Source organism: Octopus sinensis, linkage group LG19, assembly GCF_006345805.1.
Source record: "Octopus sinensis linkage group LG19, ASM634580v1, whole genome shotgun sequence".
NCBI classification, from domain to species: Eukaryota; Metazoa; Mollusca; class Cephalopoda; order Octopoda; family Octopodidae; genus Octopus; species Octopus sinensis.
The window spans coordinates 12,662,743-12,686,757 of NC_043015.1; the positions used below are offsets into that span (position 1 = coordinate 12,662,743).

Here is a 24,015-nt window from a genome sequence, read left to right on the forward strand (position 1 = left end):
GGGATTTAGCTGGAAGTGACAGAAGGCTAATAGGATCCTTCGACGAAGGGGTAGGTTGGAGGGGTGGAAAAGGAGGGGAAAGGGATGCGGTTGGGACACACATATGCGCATGCACGCACACACACACACACACATAGCCAAGAACAGTATTGACAATGATTTCCAATTTTGCCACAGGAGATACATTGTGGAAGAGAAGTGCAGTAAACTAAATTATATTTTATCAACATTGGAAATATAAAAAGCAGGGTTGCATTGGTGGGATTTGAACTCAAAAATGTAAAGATTGCTAAATACAATTCATGATTTTGCCAATCACTCCTCTAACAAGCAATTATTATTTCTGCTATTTTTCAGCCTAGAAATATACAATTCTGGAAAACTGGTGCCAATATTCAATGCAACACTCAAATAGGTGTGTAGTTTAATAAAATTTTTTTTGATATTTTTATTGCTGATTCTTAAGCTATACTATAGGCGGAGGAGTGGCTGTGTGGTAAGTAGCTTACTAACCAACCACATGGTTCTGGGTTCAGTCCCACTGCGTGGCATCTTGGGCAAGTGTCTTCTGCTATAGCTCTGGGCTGACCAATGCCTTGTGAGTGGATTTGGTAGACGGAAACTGAAAGAAGCCTGTCGTATATATGTATATATGTGTTTGTGTATGTGTTTGTGTGTCTGTTTGTCCCCCTAGCATTGCTTGACAACCGATGCTGGTCACTTAGCGGTTTGGCAAAAGAGACCGATAGAATAAGTACTGCGCTTACAAAGAATAAGTCCCAGGGTCAATTTGCTCAACTAAAGGCAGTGCTCCAGCATGGCCGCAGTCAAATGACTGAAACAAGTAAAAGAGTAAAAGAGTATACTAGATATTGATTTTAAATTTTGGCACATGGTCAGTACTTTCAGGTAAGTTGATTACATTTACCCCAGTGTTCAACTGGTGCTTATTTTATCAACTCCAAAAGGATTAAAAAGTAAAGTCAACCTTGGAAGGATTTGAACTCAGAATTTAAAGACAGACGAAATGCTGCTAAGCATTTAGTACTGCATGCTAACAGTTCTGTCACCTTGAACTATACAATATATTGGTTTCAGATTTTGGCACAAGGCCAACAATTTTGAGAGAGGCAGTAAGTCAATGTAGCCACTTGCTGGTACTTATTTTATCCACCCTGAAAGGATGAAAGGCAAAGTTGACCTTGGTGGAATTTGAACTCAGAACATACAGACAAATGAAATGCCACTAAGAATCTTGCCTGGCGTGCTAATGATTCTGACAGCTTGCTGCTTTAACTATACTATATATTGACCACTGAATTCACAGCTATTATATCAAACTTCTATAATTTTAGAAAATATAGAAGACAAAGCAAAGTTATGGGTCTCAGAATGTAAAGGCAAACAAAACACTACTAAGTGTTTTGCCTGATGTGCTAACGACCCTGCTAGCTCACCACCTTAATTCCACTTTTTCAGTCATTTGACTGCAGCCATGCTGGAGCACCACCTTTAGTGGAGCAAACTGACCCCAGGACTTATTCTTTGTAAACCTAGTACTCATTCTATCAGTCTCTCTCTTGCCGAACCGCTAAGTAATGGGGACCTAAATACACCGGCATCAGTTGTCAAGCGATGTTGAGGGGGAACAAACACAGACACACAAACATATACACACATATATCATCATCATCATCATCATCGTTTAGCGTCCGTCTTCCATGCTAGCATGGGTTGGATGGTTCTACTAGGGCCTGTGAAGCCAGAAGGCTTCATCAGGCCCAGTCAAATCTGGCAGTGTTTCTACGGCTGGATGCCCTTCCTAACGCCAACCACTCCGTGAGTGTAGTGGGTACTTTTTACGTGCCACCCGCACAGGTGCCAGACAGAGCTGGCAAACGGCCACGAACGGATGGTGCTTTTTATGTGCCACCGGCACAAGGGCCAGGCGAGGCTGGCAACGGACACAAAACGGGGCGGTGCTGGCAACGGTCGCGAAACGGAAGGTTCTCTTACATGCCACCGGCACTGGTAACACATCTGCAATTTCCATCGATCGATTTCGATTCTGATCGATTCTATATACATATATACGATGGGCTTCTTTCAGTTTCCATCTACCAAATCCACTCACAAGGCTTTGGTCGGCCCGAGGCTATAGTAGAAGACACTTGCCCAAGGTGCCATGCAGTGGAACTGAACCTGGAACCATGTGGCTGGTAAGCAAGCTACTTACCACACAACCACTCTTGTGCCACTGATAATTTTATATTTATAACATTGAAATACAAAGAAACAGGAAAAAACGAGGGATAGCAAAGGAAAAGAAAACAAGGGTGGGGAGCAGGAAAAGAGGGATAGAAAGGAGGTAATGGGTCATATACCCCAGAACAAATGGTGCGCTCAGCTGTGCTCTGCAGTAATGACTGTGATAGTGTTGCTGTAGAGAATGGCTAGTGACACTGCAGTAGCCACTTCATCTCACAGGGCTCATTTCTCCGACAGGCCATCATAATCCCTATTTTGCTGAGGAAATCTGTAGTACAGGGTCCTAAAACACCGAACATCTTAATAGTGGCCAGCACAAACTGATAAGGGCCAGTCAGGCCCCTGTATTTACCGATTTTTCTCACCACAGTGTTACAAGCAGCGACACCCAGGTTTTTTTCCTGTTTCTTTGAATTTAAATATTATAAATAGACATTTGAATTTTATATTTTCTTAATTAAATTTTTAGTAAAGATTCAAATCCATAATCATAGTATTTAACATCCATATTTCCTTTCTGGTGTGGATTAGCCTTTTTGATACAAAGAGATAATAATGGTTTGTCATCAAATAAACCACTCGTGTGTTTCAGTTAATTTTGAAAATAATAAACAACTTGGAGGGATACCTAACTTTTTTATTCAGATGATGTTTGAAACATAACAGAGGGTTTTTTTTTCTGTGGTGTTACTGGAACATCATTTCCAAGGGTTAAATCAATTATATTATTATACTAGCTCCAAAGCTTATTTCAGTATAGTACTTTATTTTAATGTTGTCTATTTGTGGAATATCTAAGTCACTAGGCATAAATTATATAGATACATAAGAGAGGTTTTAATTGGAGTAAACATAGATGTGTGTGTGACATGCTTTTACAGTTTTCATTAACCAAATTCCACTCATAATATTGCATTCAAGTTTTAGCAGAAGGCCAACAAATTTAGTTAGGAGGGATAAGTCAATTAGATTGACCCTAGTACTCAACTGGTACTTACTCTTTACTCTTTTACTTGTTTCAGTCATGTGACTGTGGCCATGCTGGAGCACCGCCTTTAGTCGATCAAATCGACCCCAGGACTTATTCTTTGTAAGCCTAGTACTTATCTTATCGGTCTCTTTTTTGCTGAACCGCTAAGTTACGGGGACGTAAACACACCAGCATTGGTTGTCAAGCGATGTTGGGGGAACAAACAAAAACACACACACACACATATATATACATATATATACGACAGGCTTCTTTCAGTTTCCGTCTACCAAATCCACTCACAAGGCTTTGGTCGGCCTGAGGCTATAGTAGAAGATACTTACCCAAGGTGCCATGCAGTGGGACTAAACCCGGAACCATGTGGTTCGTAAGCAAGCTACTTACAACACAGCCACTCCTACACCTACTTATTTTATTGACCCCAAAAAGATGTAAGGCAGTTGACCTCAGAATGTAAAAACAAACAAAACACCACTAAGCGTTTTGCCTGATGTGCAAACGACCCTTCCAGCTCACCACCTTAATTTCACTGATAATATTGGGCAACTCAAAGCTATAGTAGAAAGTACACTTGTCCAAAACTACTCTACAATGGGATCAAACTTTGAATTATACAATAGTGAAGCAAATTTCTTAACCACATGACTATACCTGCACATACATGTGAGATTATGATGGAAAGTTTCAATGTGAATGATTTACACTGATTTATTCTTAATCATCGAACAAGAAGTAGTTTCAGTTGAGTTGTAACCGATGAGGTTAAATGTGTTTGCAATATAAGTAGGTCTTTATTCATCTCTTAGATAAATAGATAAATCCCAGTATCCCAGCTATGGCCATATTACTATAAATAAGTTAAAGAGTATTGGCTGAGTGCTTGTAAAAAAAGAAAACGAAATCTCAATTTCTTCACTTATTTAGAAGAAAGAGACAAAAACCTTGTAGCAGTTATTAGTGAAACTTAGAAAGAAGGGAGGTAATTTTAAGAAATTAATTTTCGAAGTTAATCAACATGCTTAGCAGGAAATCTGATCTTTGTTATTAGACAAAGAATAACTATGGACGTGATTCAGTCTATTAAACCACATTGGCATATTATAGTCTACTCAACTACTGTTTTTACTTTTGACAGATTTGGCACACATTCGATCATCAATTCATAGCATCTTTTCACAAAGTGCATCCGTTAGAATGAAACCATTTATATAAGTTACTAGCAGTATCGCCCGGCGTTGCTCGGGTTTGTAAGGGAAATAACTATATAAGCATTTTTAGAGAGTTACTTCCCTTATAGATGCCAATTCGGGCTTTCTTAGCCATTTCTGTTTTGGTGTCTTCAAGCCATGAAGTCGTTGTTCTAAAAGAACGCTGGTCTCCTTGACAACGCTTTACGACGTTGATTTCCTTATACTCCCTTCCCCACAGCTTCACGAGGGAGGGAAGAAGGGGGAAAGCAAACAGGTGCAGGTGTGACCATGGACGCCAACTCCGCCGCCATCGACACACGAAAAATTATGCATTAAAATGGAATAAAAAATGATGTTAAATTATTTTTAAAATCGTAGACTCATCGTAGACGCGCGCTAATACTCAGACGGGCTCGATATGAATCACGACTATAAGATACCCGAATTTGGTTAAACTGCACCGCAAAATGTGGGAGTAGTTAGGAATCTAAATCGAAGGGGACAGACACTCACACAACTACAGTTTTATATATATATAGATATAGGTAATGGTGTTAAAACTATGGCAGCTAGTAACTTTCTCTAAGATACAGTAGTACTCTTGAAAATATACATTTATTTGAAGTTCAAAGGAATAGCTTTGGTGTATAGAATTTCCTTTTTATTTCAACATTCTAAATGTGAGCAGTCACCATCTGAAAAAAGTGTTTGAATTATCTTTATATATAAAATTGAAGTTGTGTGTGTGAGACTCTGTCTCGTCTGATTTAGATTCCTAACTACTCCCACATTTTGCTGTGCAGTTTAACCAAAAGCGGGTATCTTATAGTCGTCATTCATATCGAGCCCTTCTGAGTATTAGCACACATCTACGATGAGTCTACGATTTAAAAAAAATTTACCATCATTTTTCCGCATTTTTAATGATTTTTGCTCGGGTTATATAAGGGAAGTAACTCTCTAAAAATGATTATATAGTTATTTCTCTTACAAACCCGAGCAACGCCGGGCGATAATGCTAGTTTGTTGTATTTACAGTATGAAGCAATTCAAATTATTTAAACTGCACTTCAGATGTATGCACACACACACACATATATGTATATAAGGAAGGCTAACTGGGAAGATAGTTTTTGTGTATGTGGCAGATGCTCAGGCGCAATAAACACTGAAAATGTGCAGAGAACAACTTCCGCCACATTCCAGGGAGAAAAACTAGAAATAGTTGATAGCTTCTGTTACCTAGGTGACCACCAAGTCAGTAGCGGGGGTGGGTGTGCTGAAAGTGTAGCGGCTAGAATAAGAACAGCCTGGGCAAAGTTCAGAGAGCTCCTACTTCTGCTAGTGACAAAGAGCCTCTTGCTCAGAGTAAAAGGTAGACTGTATGACAAATGTGTACGAACAGCCATGCTACATGGCAGTGAAACATGGCCTGTAACTGCTGAGGACATGCGTAAGCTTGTAAGGAATGAAGCCAGTATGCTCCGCTGGATGTGTAATGTCAGTGTGCATACTTGACAGAGTGTAAATGCCTTGAGAGAAAGTTGGACCTAAGAAGCATCAGATGTGGTGTGCAAGAGATGACTGCGCTGGTATGGTCATTTGGTGAGAATGGATGAGGACAGCTGTGTGAAAAAGTGTCACACCCTAGCGGTTGAGGGAACCTGTGAAGAGGTAGACCCAGAAAGACCTGGGATGTGGTGGTGAAGCACGACCTTCGAACATTAGGTCTCACCAAAGCAATGGCTAGTGACTGAGGTCTTTGGAAATATGTTGTGCTTGAGAAGACCTGGCAAGCTAAGTGAGACCATAACCCGTGGCCTATGTCAGTGGTGTAACCAGCCCACTTATGCATACTTTTCCTTCATTGAACACTAAACTCTGCTTGTGAAGACCTGTTGAGGCAAGTGACATGACAGCACAACATGACTAACATCCATGCTAGAGGAGTGCTAAGAGCACCATCCGAGCGTGATTGTTGCCAGGGCCGCTGACTGACTCCCGTGCTGGTGGCACATAAAAAACACCATTTGAGCGTGATCGTTAGCAGCATTGCATTACTGGCACTTATGCTGGTGGCACATGAAAAACAACATTCGAGCGAGGTTGTTGCTAGTGCCGCTGGACTGGCTCCTGTGCAGGTGACACGTAAAAAACACCATTTGAGCATGGCCGTTACCAGTACCACTTGACTGGCCCTCATACTGGTGGCATGTAAAAGCACCCACTATACTCTCGGAGTGGTTGGCATTAAGAAGGGCATCCAGCTGTAGAAACTGCCAGATCAGATTGGAGCCTGGTGCAGCCATCTGGCTCACCATTCCTGAGTCAAACCGTCCAACCCATGCCAGCATGCAAAATGGACATTAAATGATGATGATGATGATGATACAGTGGGCTTCTTTCAGTTTCTGTCTGTCAAATCCACTCACAAGACTTCAGTCAGCCTGAGGCTATAGCAGAAGACACTTGCCCAAGGTGCCATGTAGTGGAGCTGAACCTAGAATCTTGTTGGGAACCAAACTTCTTACACATCCACACCTGTACTTCAAGAAAATTTACTATTATCTTATTCCAATCATATTTACCATTAATATATATTCCTATCTACACCAATTAACTTTTGTCAGTCCATTTCATTCTAACATACTGTTTTAAGCTCTGGGTAATTTTAAATTTCTCATTATTCTACAGTAGACAGATCATATGTTGAATCTATCATGACATTGTCATTTAACTTTTTACTAACCATTTAAAAATATATTTTAGCTTTCTATTACTGGTAATATGATAAAATAATATGCTTTCACCTTCTTTTGGGCAAGAGTAGTTGTGGTAGATTCAACATGTCACTTGATTAGCCCTTAGCTGAGTTTGCTGCAAGCACTCAAACCAAGCCGATCTGTGAAAGGCCTGCCCACAGCTGACATCCAGCTAGGATGCTTACAAATATTGAAACAAGAGAGGCAACTCATATATTATGGTCTCCACACACAAATGAGAAAACCTTTATGTAGTCATTTAATCTAATACAAATAGCAGCCAAATCTTCCTCAAACCACACCTTACAGTCTTTTTAAAAGACATATTAGATAATGTTTAAATGAAAAACTTGTAAGTTCACAAATTTTTGGAGTTTTTCTAAAATTAAAAGTTTCAACTGTTAGCATATAACAAATCCTCATCCAGTTCTGATCCCAATTCTGGATGTTCAAGAGAACCAAATAAAGGGCAGATTTTCAATCCCAGAATCATCTTGATTCTAAAAAGGTATAGTAGCAAATGTAGACTGAGATACAGGGGTCCTGGACGGACAGACAGACAGAATTTTGCATTTATTATTGTAGATAAATTTAAATCTGAATTTTCTATTCATTAGGTACTGCAGCTCATGAAGGGTGTTCTACAGCCAAAATATACAAATTGACATACAAAAGAAGTCCAAAGGATAAAGGAGGTCAAACAACACTGTCCTTTGAGTAAAATATTATGTTTTTATTAATTTAACTTTTTCTCTATAAAAAAGTAGTTAAATTGAGCTTATTTTTGTATTCTTTAAAGCATTTTTGGACAAAGTTTTTTATATACCTTATTAATTATTACTATATACACATTGTTAATTAATTTTTGATAAATGATAAATGATGACAACTGTTTTTAAAGTGAATGTTTCTGAGAATTGAAATTTAAGGAATTAATTATATGCATGTATGTAGAAGCATGTGTATATGTATGTGAGTAAATAAATCAAATATGTCACAAGAAGTCATTATAGAAATAATTGTAGAAATTTTATTTAAAAAAATTACAATCTTAGATTACATGGAATATAAAAATAACATTTACAATTTTTTTGTTGTTTTTTGTTTTTAAATGAAAGAATGTATAAGCCAGTGTTTCTCAAACAGTGCAATGCTTAGGGTATCTAGGTGCACCATAAATATCTAAAAATATAATTTAAGGCTTTAGAAAACCCGTAGTAAATTATGACTGTCTTAAAAAACATGTTATTTTGTATACAAGTATCATTAATAAAACAAGGCATCCAACAGCTTTCTAATTTTTTTCTGAATTTTTACATTAGAACAGATCTGTTTTCAATTTTCATGCAGGATATATTTGTAATGTTTTTTTTTTATTTGATCTTCATTGTGCCTCAAAGTCAAAAAGATTGAGAATAACTCTTATAAAACACTTCTTAATCATATATATCAAATTACAAAGAACAGAGAGATCGGTACATCTTCAAATTTTTCTTTTAATTGAATGAAGGTGCACAACAGATTAAGCTGGGTTGCATACATATCTGCACATACCCTGTGCAGCAGAAACACATTGGTCAATTTAACCAACTAAATATGCTGTATGACCAACTATAAAATTAAAAGAAAAATTGGACGATGTACCAATCTCTGTATTCTTTGTAATTGTTTGAAATTTACACTCCTGATAATATTCATAATCCAGTGAAGCAAACCTGGAGTTACCCTTCAGAAGAGTTACAGTGGGATTGCTCATACTAAGCAATCACTGATGTTCATTACCACTTGATGCAGTTAGCTGTAACCTGGAACATACCTGAGAGCTACTATGGTACCCATTAGGATAATTTATCCTTATTTACTCACCTTATATATATATATATGTACACAAACACATATATATATACATACATATACACATTATTATACATACTTGTTTATATATGTATACACACAACACACACACACACACACACACATAGATATATAAAAAAAAATTGGTCTTATTATAAAACACGATACAAAATATCATGTTTTTCAGACTATTTGGGCAGATAAAAAATGCTTAGATATTATAATGTCAATATAATCACACCAATAATAGCATCCTAGCATGTCCAGAGTCTCTGGCTTAAAACAAATGAAAGTAAAACAATAAAATATTAAAACTCTGTATATAAAAGAGAATGAATAACATTATCTCATAAGTGTGTTTTGTTTCTATAAAAATAACAAAATCTGTTTAACTTCTATTGATATAATTTACAGATGATACTAAAATGGTAGACTTCTAGATTAGAAAGTAAAGTTGTACTGTTTTGAGATTTTTGTCAGAGAAATGTTTTTGAATCTATTTTACAATAAAAAAAAGAAGCTAAAAACTATTTCAGAAAATAGAAAAGTTTGTGAGGATGCTGCAAAAAACCAAAATAATAGCTAAGATTGTTGCTTTATTCTTAACACTTCTATTTAAAATATAGATGGTATTTGGCTTTCTGTAAGGGTCAAAACCGTGATCAAAACGTTGTGGGCAGTCATCATCTGGAAATAAAAAAAGTTTAGATTATTTATTGTATTTAGATTATTTATTGTATTTACAGTTTGAAGCAATTCAAATTAAGAAAATGAGATGACAAAGGAATAAACTATTATCTTATGAACCTCATTAGCTTACAGCTAATTCTGCAATAAGATGCAGTGGACTCATAGCTGAGTGCCTGATTAACACCTTATAGCTTCACTGGAAGCTCAAATATAGGCTTTTAATGTCCACTTTTCCATACTTGCATGGGTTGGATGGAGTTCACTGTGGTAAATTCTTTTAATGGCTGGATGCTCTTACTGTTGTCAACCTGCACCTGTTTCCAAGCAAAGTAATATTTCCCCATGACCAGCCATATTTTTGAATCAAAATTGAAATCGATCATCAATGGAAATTGTAGCTATGATACCAGTGCTGGTGGCACGTAAGAGAACCATCCGAACATGGCCGTTGCCAACACCACCCCGATTGGCCTCCGTGCCGGTGGCACGTAAAAAGCACCATCCGATTGTGGCCATTGCCAGCCTCGTCTGGCCCCCGTGCCGGTGGCACGTAAAAAGCACCCACTACACTCATAGAGTGGTTGGCATTAGGAAGGGCATCCAGCTGTAGAAACACTGCCAGATCAGACTGGGCCTGGCGCAGCCTTCTGGCTTCCCAGACCCCAGTTGAACCATCCAACCCATGCTAGCATGGAAAACGGACATTAAACGATGATGATGATGATGATGATTGGAAATGAATGGCTCTGCTTGTATGACACTGACAATGATTTACAACTACATGCAATGTCAAGACAAAGAGACATAAACACACACACATATGGGCTTTTTTCAGTTTCCATCAACCAAATCCACTCATTAAGTTTTTGTCAGCTAGGGTCTACAGTAGAAAACACTTGCCAAAGAGCCTTGCAGTTGGACTGAACCTAGAACTATGTGGGCGGGAAGCAATGTCCCAGTCACACCTGTGCCTCAAGGAAAATTTAAAACCTCTAAAATGCTTTGAATATTGACCTCTCTGCTCAGTACAAGGGAGTGTTTATGTAGTTGTTCAACTTGTTAGAATAGTATTGTTGTTCCCTTCAAATTACATCCAACCATCTTTAAAAAAAGGAAGGAAATGTTGAATGAGGTAAGTAAAAAAAATACTAAAAGACAGTAGGCATTCATTGGTTTCGAGGGGCCAAGGATCTGCACCCAAAGAAATTGTGTCAGTTGCTGAAGGTGGTGCAGCATCTGTTGTGGCTTGAAACATTTTTGATCAAGACAGACTTGGGCCTAACAACAACAACGACTTGGCATTAGAATAATTTTACTATATCACTGCATTTTATTATTCTCTGTGCTTCTTTATAAACTTATATAGAGGTTTAACAAGAAGAAAAAAAATCAATCAACATAAGTCTATATAGCATCTGTTTCCTAGTTCCTTATCTACTTCTTGCTGAAACTGATGAAAATGTTGAGCTTGACAGACATGTGATCTTTTAAAACTATTTCTTTCTGCTCTTGGTTTCTGGTGATTCAACATGAATCTTTCTATGATTAATGAAACTAAAAGAATAATGAGTTACTTAGTATAGCATCACTTCAAAAGTCCCAAACCTACATATTCTGAATTCAAATATATATATATGTACACAAACACATATATATATACATACATATACACATTATTATACATACTTTGTTTTTTTTTATCTAACTAAAGTATATAACGATAATGTACTAGGGTTGATTGTGGAGGCACGTGGCTTAGTGGTTAGGGTGTTGGACTCATGATCGTAAGAGTGTGGTTTCGATTCCTGATCCAGGCGACGCATTATGTTCTTGAGCAAAGCACTTCATTTCATGTTGCTTCAGTCCACTCAGCTGGCAAAAATGAGTAACCTCTGTGATGGACTGGCATCCTGTCTAGGTGGAGAATTTATACACCATGGAAACCAGGAAACCAGCCCTTGTGAGTCAGAATGAGTTGAGAAGGTAACTTTACCTTTACTTTTTACTACGGTTGATTCAGTCAACCATTACCACCTCTCTCTCTTTCGGAGAGGCACTGAGCAGCTATACGCGCACACACACACACGGCAGTAACTTCCGCCTACCGAATTCAATCACAAAGCTTCGGTCGACTCGGTGCTATAGTGGAAGACACCTACCCAAAGTGCCACGCAGTGGGACTGAACCCGAAACCATGTGGTTCGTAAGCAAGCTACTTACCACACAGCCACTCCTACGCCTACTTATTTTATTGACCCCAAAAAGATGTAAGGAAGCAAGCTCCCTAACCACACAGCCATGCCCGCGCCTACAAATGTATGCACATATATGCAGCGCTATGCGTGTGGCAAGTTTTCTATGGCCGGATGCCCTTCCTGACGCCAACCCCCACTTGTTGCCAAGCGAAGTAGTTTTTCCCTTCATTACAAAAGCTGCTCCTGTAAATTTTTCAGAGTATTTTTAATTCATCTAGGAAAGAAGTTGTAAATACTTTAACCCTTTAGCATTTAAACCAGCCACATCCAGCCAAAATATTTTACCTAATTTATGTTCAAACTGGCCAGATCCAACCTCTCGTGACTACCTTACAAAGTCATTATAAAAATAAATAATTACATCATGGAAATCTTGAAGCTATGAAACAATGTGAATAAATAAGTTTTCCAGAATGTAATCTGAATGCTAAAGATGTTAATGGAATATATGACTTTCAGCTATTGTATTATTAGTGATATACTTTTATTCTTGTTACTTGTTTCAGTTATTGGACTCAGAGAATGCTGAGGGTTCTGATTTGTGAGTTTTAGTCAATCATTTAGACCTAGTACTAATTTTAAACAACTACTTATTTTACCAATTTATAGATATGAAATGATTAAACCTTTTTGACACAATGTCTTTCTTTAAATATATTTGCAGAAATTTGAAAATATTTACTATCTTAAAAGTTCTGTCACTAAATATTTGGTATAGATGTTTTACTTGTACTCAAATCCAAGATTTGTTTTGAAAGGGAATAATAAATATGCAAACAACAAACTTACAAAGTCTTTCACTTTCCGTCAGTTCCACCCTTAGGGTTGATCCATCACCTGAGGCTGAATGAGCAGTTTGTTCTCTTTTACATTTGGCATTTGCAGCTCGTGACATGATTAAACTTGTCCAAGACAGACGCTCATAAACCTAAAGTATGAAAGAAGATTTTATATAAGATTTCAAATGTATCACTTCTTTAAAAATGAATAACAGATGCTAAATATTTATATAAAGCATGTACTTCATAGGTTTCTTTTACACTATACAGATTCGGGTATGATGATTGTGTATGTTACATGCAGTAACTAAACGATTAAACAATTATAGAAAAATACATTAAATGAAGGTGATGATGACAGTAAGAGAATTTAGAAGTATTATTCAATAATTAAGATGTTGGATGATTGATCTATGACATGTATTTTAACATTTCAGGGAGTGTTCACACTTCACAACTGAGTTACTGGTATCAAACAGAAATATCGAAGTTAATTAGATTTAGAATTTAGATAAATGATTATATACAAACCCAGCATCTGAAATTAGAAATGGCATCTTCATCATCATAAGTGATCAGGTATGATCTTAAGTCTTCCATCCAATAACCGACACATTTCAGAATATTGTCTGGTTCATCTGCATTCAATATTCAGAAAAGGATAAACTAATTTTCATCACAAAAAATGAAATTTCTTCAAATTAAATGAGCAACAGTCTACGGAAAACATTCTTAGAGCCTAGTTATTTACATTTCTACTTTATTTTCCTGGCAATAAAATCAACATTTAAAATAGTTGTAGTAGCATTCGTTGCAATGGTCTTGAAAAGGTGAATTTAAAATTTGATGATATACTTTTAATATTTGCACTAAATGTCTAGATAAATAAAACTAAACTTTTATTTCTCTTCATGGGACTGTATTTTCTACATTTATCTCAATAAACAGTTCAAAATTTCTATATTTAATCAACTTATTTTAATCTTTAATTGAAATCTCACCATATTCTCCAATAGGCCTGCCACGATAATCAACTGTTTCACAATATTCAACATCAATCTCAAATTTTGTCATATCCTGGGTGCAAGACTTAGCTTCACTCTGGACATTTCGGCAATCCACTTGCACACGGGGTTTGTCTGTAATACCTCTGATACGGGTTGTATAATACTCATTAGTAAAACCTGTTTGTATAAATGAGTAGCGTCCTCCAATAGGACATGGAACTGGAGTAGGCGGGTTAACTGGAAGTATTATTAAATTCATTATAGAAAGAAAAGAAACAAATTGTCATACATTTAACAAAAATAAGAAAATTCTACATTCAGATCTCCTAAGAAAATGATCAAACACAGAAGTACATTTAATGTTTACATCATCATCATCATTTAATGTCCGTTTTCCATGCTAGCATGGGTTGGACGGTTCGACCGGGATCTGGGAAGCCAGAAGGCTGCACCTGGCTCCAGTCTGATCTCGCAGTGTTTCTACAGCTGGATGCCCTTCCTAACGCCAACCACTCCGTGAGTGTAGTGGGTGCTTTTTACGTGTCAGTTGAGGCTGGCAACGGCCACGTTGGTAATTACATTAGCAAAGAATAAATGAGCAAATTTTTGTGAGGAAAAATACATATATAAAGAACATTATGTAAAAAAAAACCTCCTTCAGTCATGAATGACCATGGGATTACTTTGCCACTGGTATTATCCAAGAGAAAGGCAAAGGCTAATACAGCTTGGCACCAGTGACATCGCAGCTCATTTTTACAGATGAGAAGGTGAAAAATAAGTGTCTTGCTCAAGAACACAATGCACAGCCCAGTCCAGAAGTTGAACTCACTACCTCATGATTGTGAGCCTGATGCTCTAACCACTGAGCCATGTGTCTTCATATTCAAAGAACATTATGTAAATGTTGACTAAATCCTTAAACATTAACTTAAATAGCACCACATAAAAAATGCATAGAAAATGAAAATGTTAGAGTATGTTAATAAAGCCATAATATTTTTGTCCGAGTATTTGATTACATAATTTGTATCAAACATATAACTGAATTAGATATGAATAATGTAAGTGGTCATTTTTTTTTATTTGGAGAAACCTACTGTTACTGGATAGTGATCACTGAAATTTCTGGCATATATACTTTTTCTTATGGTATTATTGTCATACTGATGTAAAGTGAAATGTCTTCAACTAGACTGTGCTCCAAAATATTAACGACACCATCATTTTCATTTATCATCCACTACTCCATGCTTGTATGAGATGGGTAAAGTTTAATCGAGGCAGATTTTCTATGGCTGTATGCCTTTCTCTTTGTCAACCCTCATCTATTTCCAAGCAGGACAATATTTCCCCTTGACCAGAATATTGGAAATGAATGGCACTGCTTGTATGATAGTGACATTCACTTACAACATCACGTGATGTCAAGACAAGGAAAGGCAAATATACACAGAACAGGCTTTTCAGTTTCTGTCTACCAAATTCACTTACAAGGCTTTGGTTGGTCCAAGGCTATAGTAGAAGACTCTTATCCCAGATATCACACAATGGGACTGAACCAGGAATCGTGTGGCTGGAAAGCAAATTTTTTACCACCCGCCTGCAACAATGATCATGTGTTAAAGGAGTAGAACTTACAGATAAAGTAGTCATATTTCCAATTGAAATCATCTCTGTTCATAACAAATGCTTGCCACGTGCAGGACTGACGAAATTTCTTCATTAGGAAGTTTGAGTCCAGTTCATTATGTGCTAATCGGTTTGGTTTTCCTAACAAGGGAGAAAAACAGAGTGATAACAACAACCCAATAAATAATAAATTTGAAGCAATAACTTTAAACATTAGTACAAGATTACATGTTTGAAAAAAAAGAGTATATTCAATTGAAATGGTCTCAGTACACACCTGGTTCTTACTTTATTAATTGAAAGAAGGGGGGAGTGGCATAGTTGAAACTGAATGAAAACAGAGTAAACAAATACTGCAAAGAATTTAATCAAATGAAGTATCATTTCTATCACTCCAATGCTCTTCATAACATTAAAATAATTGTTTCAAATTTTGGTACAATGCCTGCAATTTTAGGAGAGAAATTAGTCGATTAAATTGACCCTGTCTCTGACCGATACTTTACTGTATCAACCCAAAAGATGACCACAACAGGATTTGAATTCAGAATGTAAGAATCCTGCTGATATCAACTTTACCTTTCTTACCGTTTGGGGGTTGATGAAATAAAGTCTCAGTCAAGTATAAGAGTCAATAGCATTAAAATAATAATAACACTAACAACAGACGTACAAAATACAAGAAATAAATAATGTAAGAAAAAGTTTATTATGTGCTTCATGATGTAGCTTTAATACTTCAATGTTTAAACATGGATATAATTATTAGGGCTTTTTTTTTTTATTCTCCCACAATTTATATAAAACTAGAATAAGTTCTATGTTTAGATGGTTTTTACAAGTTTCAATGTTTGGATGACCTTTCTAAAACATGACATTCAACAATAACAGTTGAAGCCTGTTATATCATCAAGAGAACCTAAGTCAAGCTAGGTAGGTTCTGTTCCTTGCTCAAAGACAGCTATTGTAGAAAGGTTTGATGCTTCTATGTGACTAATAAGTACTACAGTCATTTCTTCTTCTAAGATCATATTAGAATTTTAATCTACTGCAGAATTGGTAGGGTATCCTACTGCTCAGAAACTGGCCGTGACTCAGTCTTTTACCTACAAATAAATGTCTTGGCAGGGCAATGGGAATGAAGAAAGTATTGAAAAACATACTAGTTTATTCTCCCTTGTAGACAAAGGTTTTGATGGTGTCATAACCTAAAGGGTTACTAATAATTTTCTTTATGACAACCAATTTTATAAACAATTTAGGAAAATAAAAATGGAAAGTTATATCAAACTTACCAACTCTAAATCTCACAATACTGTGATGTCTTGGTTGAATATCAAAACAAACAAAATCAATTTCACTAAAAGAGAAGATACATTACCAATTATTCAATTTTGCTAGGTAATTACTTCAAATTTTTTACAACAGTAATTTTTTTTGTCATGTTAAAGTTTGAGGAATTAAAGTGAACAGCATAGAAGAATGGTTAACAATCAGTTTTCAAGTGTGATAAAATTCAAAATTCAAGGAAACTGGTAATGGTCTGTGATGGCAAAGATCAAAGTAGATAAGGACAATTTGTGTTAGAGTTTAATATACTGAATTTTGCCTTTCATCAGAGAATAACGAAAAAATGTTGAATTAAAAGCAAGATGAGGAAGGGAGTTAATGTAGAAGATGAGAATGATGGAAAGGATGTTTTCGAAATACAAAGACATGATGGTCATGGAAAGAGCGATATTGGAACTAGAGTTAATCAACAACTAGTCACATAAACATGTATAAAGCCATATACAGTGATGAAGATACAATGGAATTTAATTTGCGGAGATATTTATGTGATTGACACATAGTCAGTTAGGTATTGGAGGAAGGTGTCATACTCTATGCCATGGTCAACTACAAGGACAAGGAATAAGTACTAGAAACGGAACTACAGAAACATCAAGCTGATGAACTGGTTTAGGAAAGTTACTGAAAGCATAACTAATTAGGAATAGAATTAGTCCATATGTGAAGCATTTGCACTTGTGCAAGGAAGATATACTACCAATTGCCCTCTTCCTAGTAAAACAATGGCAGGAGAAGTACTTGGCTAAAAGTAAATTGCCATACCTACCATTTGTTGACAGGGTCTTTGTAAACTGGTAGACACTAAAGGCGATAGTAGATCAATGGCCTGGGAGAGCTCTGCAAGCTATGTACAGAGGTGCAACCAGCAAAGTAAGAGTTAGCAATAAGTGATAAATTTAGGATGCAGGTAGGAATCCAGCAGGGCCCAGTTCTTTTCTATTGACTATAATAGTGGTGTTTAAGACTTTGCTCTTATTCTTATAGTAGAATCTAAGACAAGTTGACAGAATTGTTAGTGTGTTAAACAAAATGCTAAGTGGCAATTCTTCCAGCCATTTACATTTGGGTCTCTCTCCTAAAATGTTCTGATTACATTTACATATGCTGCTTATTTCATCTCTTTGATGCTCTCTTTCCTCTCTATAATTCATCTCTTGCAATTCATCCTCTTCTGTTCATTATATTATGTTGCCAAGATAACTAAGGATGGCGAAGGATATCTCCCATTCACTGCACCATACTACATAGGTATCTTGGGATGGTATTACATCTGTGTTGCCTTTACATGACTGATACTTCTTTTCTGCATAGGAGACTTGCACATTTGTGCCTCTGTCAGAGTGACATCCAGGGTGCATCATCTTCCAGAAGACCTCTAAGACAGCAAGCCTGGCGATCTGCTTGACATACTGTGTTGTCAACCATACGTAAGGCTATAAATGATGTGGGTCCCTTCATACAGTGTAATAGAAGCCTTAGATAGTAGCACTCTGAGTAGTTGGGATGGACAACATAGACTCTGCCAAGTGTGTCTGATTTCTTGGTTCCCGGATGATGTGTGGGTGCTCCAAGTGCATGTCTTTCTCATTTGTTTTGGTACCAAGTATAGAATTGTAGAATTTCATTGTATATCAGTCTTGTAGCAAACCCATCATCTTGACAGAGTTTGAAGAATGCTGTGAGTATGGTATTTTTGGGAGCTTCCATTTGTAGTTGGACTGTGTCTGTCTGTGTGCTGTGTCTGAGATGGAGGACAATGTCACGCTTGTCATGTTCTTGCCCAACCAGAAGCACAGCTATTTCATTTACTGTTGGCACATTAAACCTCCCTCCATGTTGACCAGATGGTTTCTTGTCTGATCTGATAACTACCTTGTAATCGATGGAGTCAAGTAGAATTGTTTCAAGTGCAGTCTTGAAGCTTCTGATTAGGTTGTTGTTGTTATGCAGCATCTTTTGCAGAGACACTACAATGTTCATCCTGATGCTGGAAATTTCTTGCACCTCTCTTTCCTTTCCTTCTTGTTCAGAATCACCCATAAAATATATTTGGAGGAATTTTGGCAATTCATTTGACAGAGCTAGTAGAGAGTCAATCTGATGATAAATCTAACCTTTGACCCTGAAAGTTTGCATGAATCCTGGCTCAGTTATATCTCTTGTGGCTCCAAATGATGTAATCTGTAGTGCAGCATTATACTAATTTTGTTTTGGAAGTGCTTGGAATCTTGGTCAGTTGATAACAACAGTTTCTTCAATGGCTCTGGAGGTTGGGGGATTGCAGGGAGTTTAACCTTTCCACCGCTGCAGCACAGTGCAGGTGTCTCTCCAGATTACTGCTTGGCTTCACAATGTATGCACTCAGTTGTCATTGCACCAATGGAAACTCTAGTGTCATCTGCATAATGAACTGCTGGATCATAATTGAGAGCTGCTTCATAGAAGTTGCTTCTCTGTTACAACTGCTCTTCATTCTGCAGTGGAGATCCTTTTCTTTGTCAGTCGTGCATACCGCTGTTCATCACTTTGAGATGCTCTGACTTTTTTAATGCACAGTCTGTTTGTTTGTTGGAATGTTTCCCTTTCTGCACCTACCTCTCTTTCCCTGGACAGTGACATTCTTTTGGCTGACAAATTTGCATAAGTACAGATTTCTGCACCAATTTTTTTAATGAACTTCTCTATGAATATGTGTTATATCATGTAGCTTCTGAATATGCAAAAGTTTGCGGGATAACTGTTGGGGTTGATAATTTCTGAAAATTCACTTCAATTCGTTTTAACTTACAAGAAAATGGATACTTTTTTAATGAAATTCTCTACAAATATACCTTGGACTATGTAGATTCCAAGGACAAAGGAATTTTGGAGGAAAACAATTGGGGGTTACTTTTGAGAACTGTTCCCCACCAGGGGTGTTTTGGAACAAGTCGTCCATATGCATTTCATTTTCTCCATTTTGTGCATCCATAGATTTCTACCACACACATACACACACAAACACACACATATATGTAATTAAAAAAGTTCAAACAGGGACTTATTCCATTCAGTATCATGTTTATCATAGAGATTATGTAACAAATTATACGTTACACTTCTATATTTAATTGTGCATGTAAATTCCTTATTTTTGCTTCTGGTGTCTTCTGCATTTCTATTAGAAACGTTTACCCAGGAATTTACTGAAATTGCAAAAAACATCATATGCAACAGATAAGGGATCTATTTTTTTTCAATGAAAAAGATTAAATCCCAGATAAGTCATCTCAGTAACATATTTCTGTGTACCAGACCTTTAGCTGTTATTTTTAGCATGAGTTGCCTGTTTGTTGCTTCAGTAGAAATCTATGGATGCACAAACGCACAAAATGGAGAAAATGGAACAAATATGGACAACTTGTTCAGAAACACCCCCAAGTGGAGAACAGGTCTCAAAAGTAATCCTAAATTGTCTCCCCTCTCCCAATTCCTATGTCCTCAGAATCTACATAGTCCAAGGTATATTTGTAGAGAATTTCATAAAAAAAATATACATTTTCTTGAAAGTGAAGACGAATTGAAGTGGACTCCGGTGAATTTTCAGAAATTTCCTACCCCCTCCTGAATCACTTACCCAACAAAATTTTGTATATTCGGGGTGGGACAGAAATCTGTAGTTATGCCAACAAATTTGACACTTTGCTACGAGACATTGTTATATATATATATACAGAAATACACGAATGCAGAAGATAGTAAACAATGAAAATAACTTGGTAACAGAAATTATGTTTTTTAATAAAACAGCCAGAAAATAAATAAGAAATTTTAATGGTGTAGCAATCCTCACTGTTTGAGAAAAACATTAGGAATGATTTCGTTTGAGATTACAACCATCTTTGGCTAATTTTGTGTCCACTGATCTGATTGGTTAGCATCTAGCGCGGTCTGTCTCTCTACTTATTTCGTGCCAGTGTGTAAACTGACCAATCACGGCCTTCGGATAGGCTCTTTTAATTGAGCCATATTCACTCTTTAAATAAGCTAGTATTTTCACAATCCGTCTTTCGGCTCAAGACCTTCTAAGGTCTAGTTGGAGATCACAGAGCTTACTCAACAATGTTCCAGTTCGAAAAACAGACGACAGCTAGCTAACCATGCTATGAAGATGCTATTGTGTACCAGCGACAGACAGAACGTCATCACCAACGTCGTCTCCATCTCCGAAGATTTCAACTTGTACACAACAAGATAAATACACAGATTCAACTAACGCTGTTTGTGTGAAACTTCACCACGGAAAAACAGTTGCAGTATATATCTGAAAGAACATCTATATCAAGAGAAACCTGCACAACATGTAACTCAACTAGTCTCCGCTTCGAGACCCAAATCTTGTTATAGAACTTATTACGTGTACCACATGAACTGGTAACTAACTCTTCTTAACTCAATATGCTGAGACTTCTCTTATGCTCTGTATTTCGGTGGTATTCGCATGTACCTTTATCTGTACCTTCTGTCGCACACATGAACACACAGACACAAATACTATACGCATGCATTCATACCACAACACTATGCTAGTAATCACAACTCACTTTGTACACTGTGAATAAAGTCTATCTCCTCTCTCAAACAATAGAACGGCTTGTCATTTTTCATTCATTTCCTTTGGCACTGTATAATATATCCATGTAACATGGCTTCTCTTATTATATTTTGTTAGGATGCGACCGTGCGGTGTACAAGAGGAGACCTTGTCACCAAAAACCTCCTAATGTACGGTCGTATTCCGACAATGGAAAATAAAGTATTCTACTGGTTGAAGTGAAATTTATCACTCAGTGAATCAAAGAGCTAGTATCGAAGTAACCAGAAAGAAACCGTCAACAACAGAGAAACACAAAGCCGTATGGATTGAAATGAAGTTTAGGAAGACTCTTCTGTTAGTAAATTATGAAATTACTTACATCAGTAATTATGAACTGCTTTCTGTTAGTAATTTGTTGTTTGTTTGTAAACAGCGATAGAAAGCTTAGACTTACATTGAAAACAATAACATTGAAGTTAAACAATGGCGTAAGAAAATTAAAAGTGAAAAAGAATAGCGTCTGAAAAATGCAAGTGAAAACAAGAGATATAGATAGAGAGATATGTTACAGAGAGATAGAGATAGATAGAGGGAGATGGATAGAGAGGTATACATAAAGATATATGTTACATCACTGATGCTAGAAAACTGGAAGTCAATATTTTTAAAACTTTCAAAGATGTGAATGAATATAAAAAGAAATGTATTTTCTATTTTTAATAAAAATAATTAAATGAACAGCCTATAATATGTCCAAGGTGGAATTATTCATACATCAGAAGTATGGAAGCAATTGGTGAAACCGTTTTCACATGAAAAGTGAATATGCACACATCTCTATTTTATATATTAGAAGAGTAAAGGATAAAGACTGTCACTAAGGTTTAAGTACAGTCCATTTGGTGCTCTTCTTAACCCTTTTGTTACTGTATTTCTGTTGAGATGCTCTGTGTTTCTTTCAATTACTTTAAATATAACAAAGAATTTATTAAAATAACTTAGTTATCATTAAGCTAGTGTTAGGAACATAAATTGTGTCTAAGGTTTGGTGGAAGATTTTAATTCAAAACTTATGAAAACAAGACATTTGTACTCAGAGCCAGAGCTGGTTTCAGCCGAGTTGGTAATGAAAGGGTTAATAGTTTCTGCACAATTTCCCTGACAACTCTACAGTAGAAGACATTAAGCCATGGTATCATTCAATGTGGGTCAAACATGGAACCACATGATTGTGAAACAAGCTTCTTCATGTCATGTTGCAATGTTTATGACCGCTGCAGATAGTGATGATTACAAACTTCATTTTCTGTGTATCCTAATAGGTACAGGTGTGGCTGTGTGGTACAGAGTTTGCTTCCCAACCACATAGCTCTGGGTTCAGTCCCACTGCATGGTACCTTGGACAAATTGAGAAAAGCCCATTTTGTGTGAGTATATTGTGTGTGTGTGTGTGTTAATGTCTCCTTGCTTTGACAGTGTGTGATAATTGTAAATGAATGTCACTGTCCTACAAGCAGCGTCATTTATTTCCAATATTCTGAGAAAACATGTCTAGCCATAAGAAATGTTACCTTGCTTGGAAACAGGTGAGGGCTGGTGACAGAAAGTGCATCTGGCCACAGAAAATTTATGACAAATTCTCTCTGACCGATGCAAGCATGGAAAAATGAATATTAAAACAGATGATGATGATCCTAATACATCACTCAATTTGTTTCTTAACAACTGATACTTAGAACTCATATCTTCCTTGTTTCCCAGTAACAAAAAAATTTTACATTATGAAATTCAAATGTAGTTATAGAAAGGCCAAGGGGCAATTAAGCACCAGGCTCCATTCTGATCTGGCAGAGTTTCTACAGCTGGATGCCCTTCCTAACGCCAACCACTCCATGAGTGTAGTGGGTGCTTTATGTGCCACCGACACAGGTGCCAGTCAAGGTGGCGCTGGCATCAGCCACGTTTGGATGGTGCTTTTTACATGCCACCGGCACAGCAATATTCATGATTATTTTACAATTTGTATGGAGCAGAGTAGCTTACAACTTCAAATGAAGTAATATGGGGTAGAATAACAAATTGAAAGCTACTCACCATTTTCCAACGACAATTTTTGACATCAAATATCTAGTGCCAAGAGTTTGTTGACATGAGTAATACTGTTCTTCATAAGTGAACTTGTCAATGTGAGTCTTAAAGTAAATGTGAGTGTCATTAATTTTCACATCACTTTGAAATTCAGCAACGTGAAACCATGTTCCTGTCAGATTCCTGGGTAAGTTACAAGATGGTTGCACTAACTTGGTAGCTGGAGGCACTGAAAAGACACAAGAATGAGAAAATTAATAAATAATATGCAGCTTGAGGGAGAGAGAGAGAGTGTGTGTGTGTGTGTGTGTACATGCACACACACACACACACACATACAGGTGTAGGCATGGCTGTGTAGATAAGAAGCATGCTTCCTAACTGCATGGGTTTGGGTTCAGCCCCAATATAGTAGAAGACATCTTGGACAAGTGTTTTCTACTGCAACCCTAGGCTGACTAAAGTCTTCTGAGTGTATCTAGTGGGCAGAAAATGAAAAAAAGGCAGTTGTATGGATGCAAGTATGTGCGTGTGTGTATGTGTGCAGTATGTATGTATATATGTATGTAT

General features: G+C 36.8%; 2 protein-coding genes across 2 annotated transcripts in view; one reads left to right on the top strand and one right to left on the bottom strand.

The window, feature by feature from the left end:
- LOC115222320 overlaps positions 1-12,881 on the top strand; it is an 89,085-nt gene extending 76,204 nt beyond the window's left edge. The window contains exons 29-31 of the mRNA XM_036511420.1: positions 358-415; positions 7,829-7,928; positions 12,517-12,881. Of these exons, the coding sequence (XP_036367313.1) occupies positions 358-415; positions 7,829-7,928; positions 12,517-12,562 (204 nt within the window). The 3' untranslated portion in view covers positions 12,563-12,881. The remainder of the gene's footprint in view (positions 1-357; positions 416-7,828; positions 7,929-12,516) is intronic.
- The window catches only part of LOC115222299, a 41,964-nt gene continuing 30,692 nt past the window's right edge, over positions 12,744-24,015 (bottom strand). Inside the window, exons 8-14 of the mRNA XM_036511422.1 lie at positions 23,452-23,674; positions 16,720-16,788; positions 16,535-16,548; positions 15,438-15,569; positions 13,791-14,033; positions 13,321-13,427; positions 12,744-12,938 (exon numbers count right to left, since the gene is read on the bottom strand). Coding sequence (XP_036367315.1) covers positions 12,744-12,938; positions 13,321-13,427; positions 13,791-14,033; positions 15,438-15,569; positions 16,535-16,548; positions 16,720-16,788; positions 23,452-23,674 — 983 coding nt within the window. The remainder of the gene's footprint in view (positions 12,939-13,320; positions 13,428-13,790; positions 14,034-15,437; positions 15,570-16,534; positions 16,549-16,719; positions 16,789-23,451; positions 23,675-24,015) is intronic.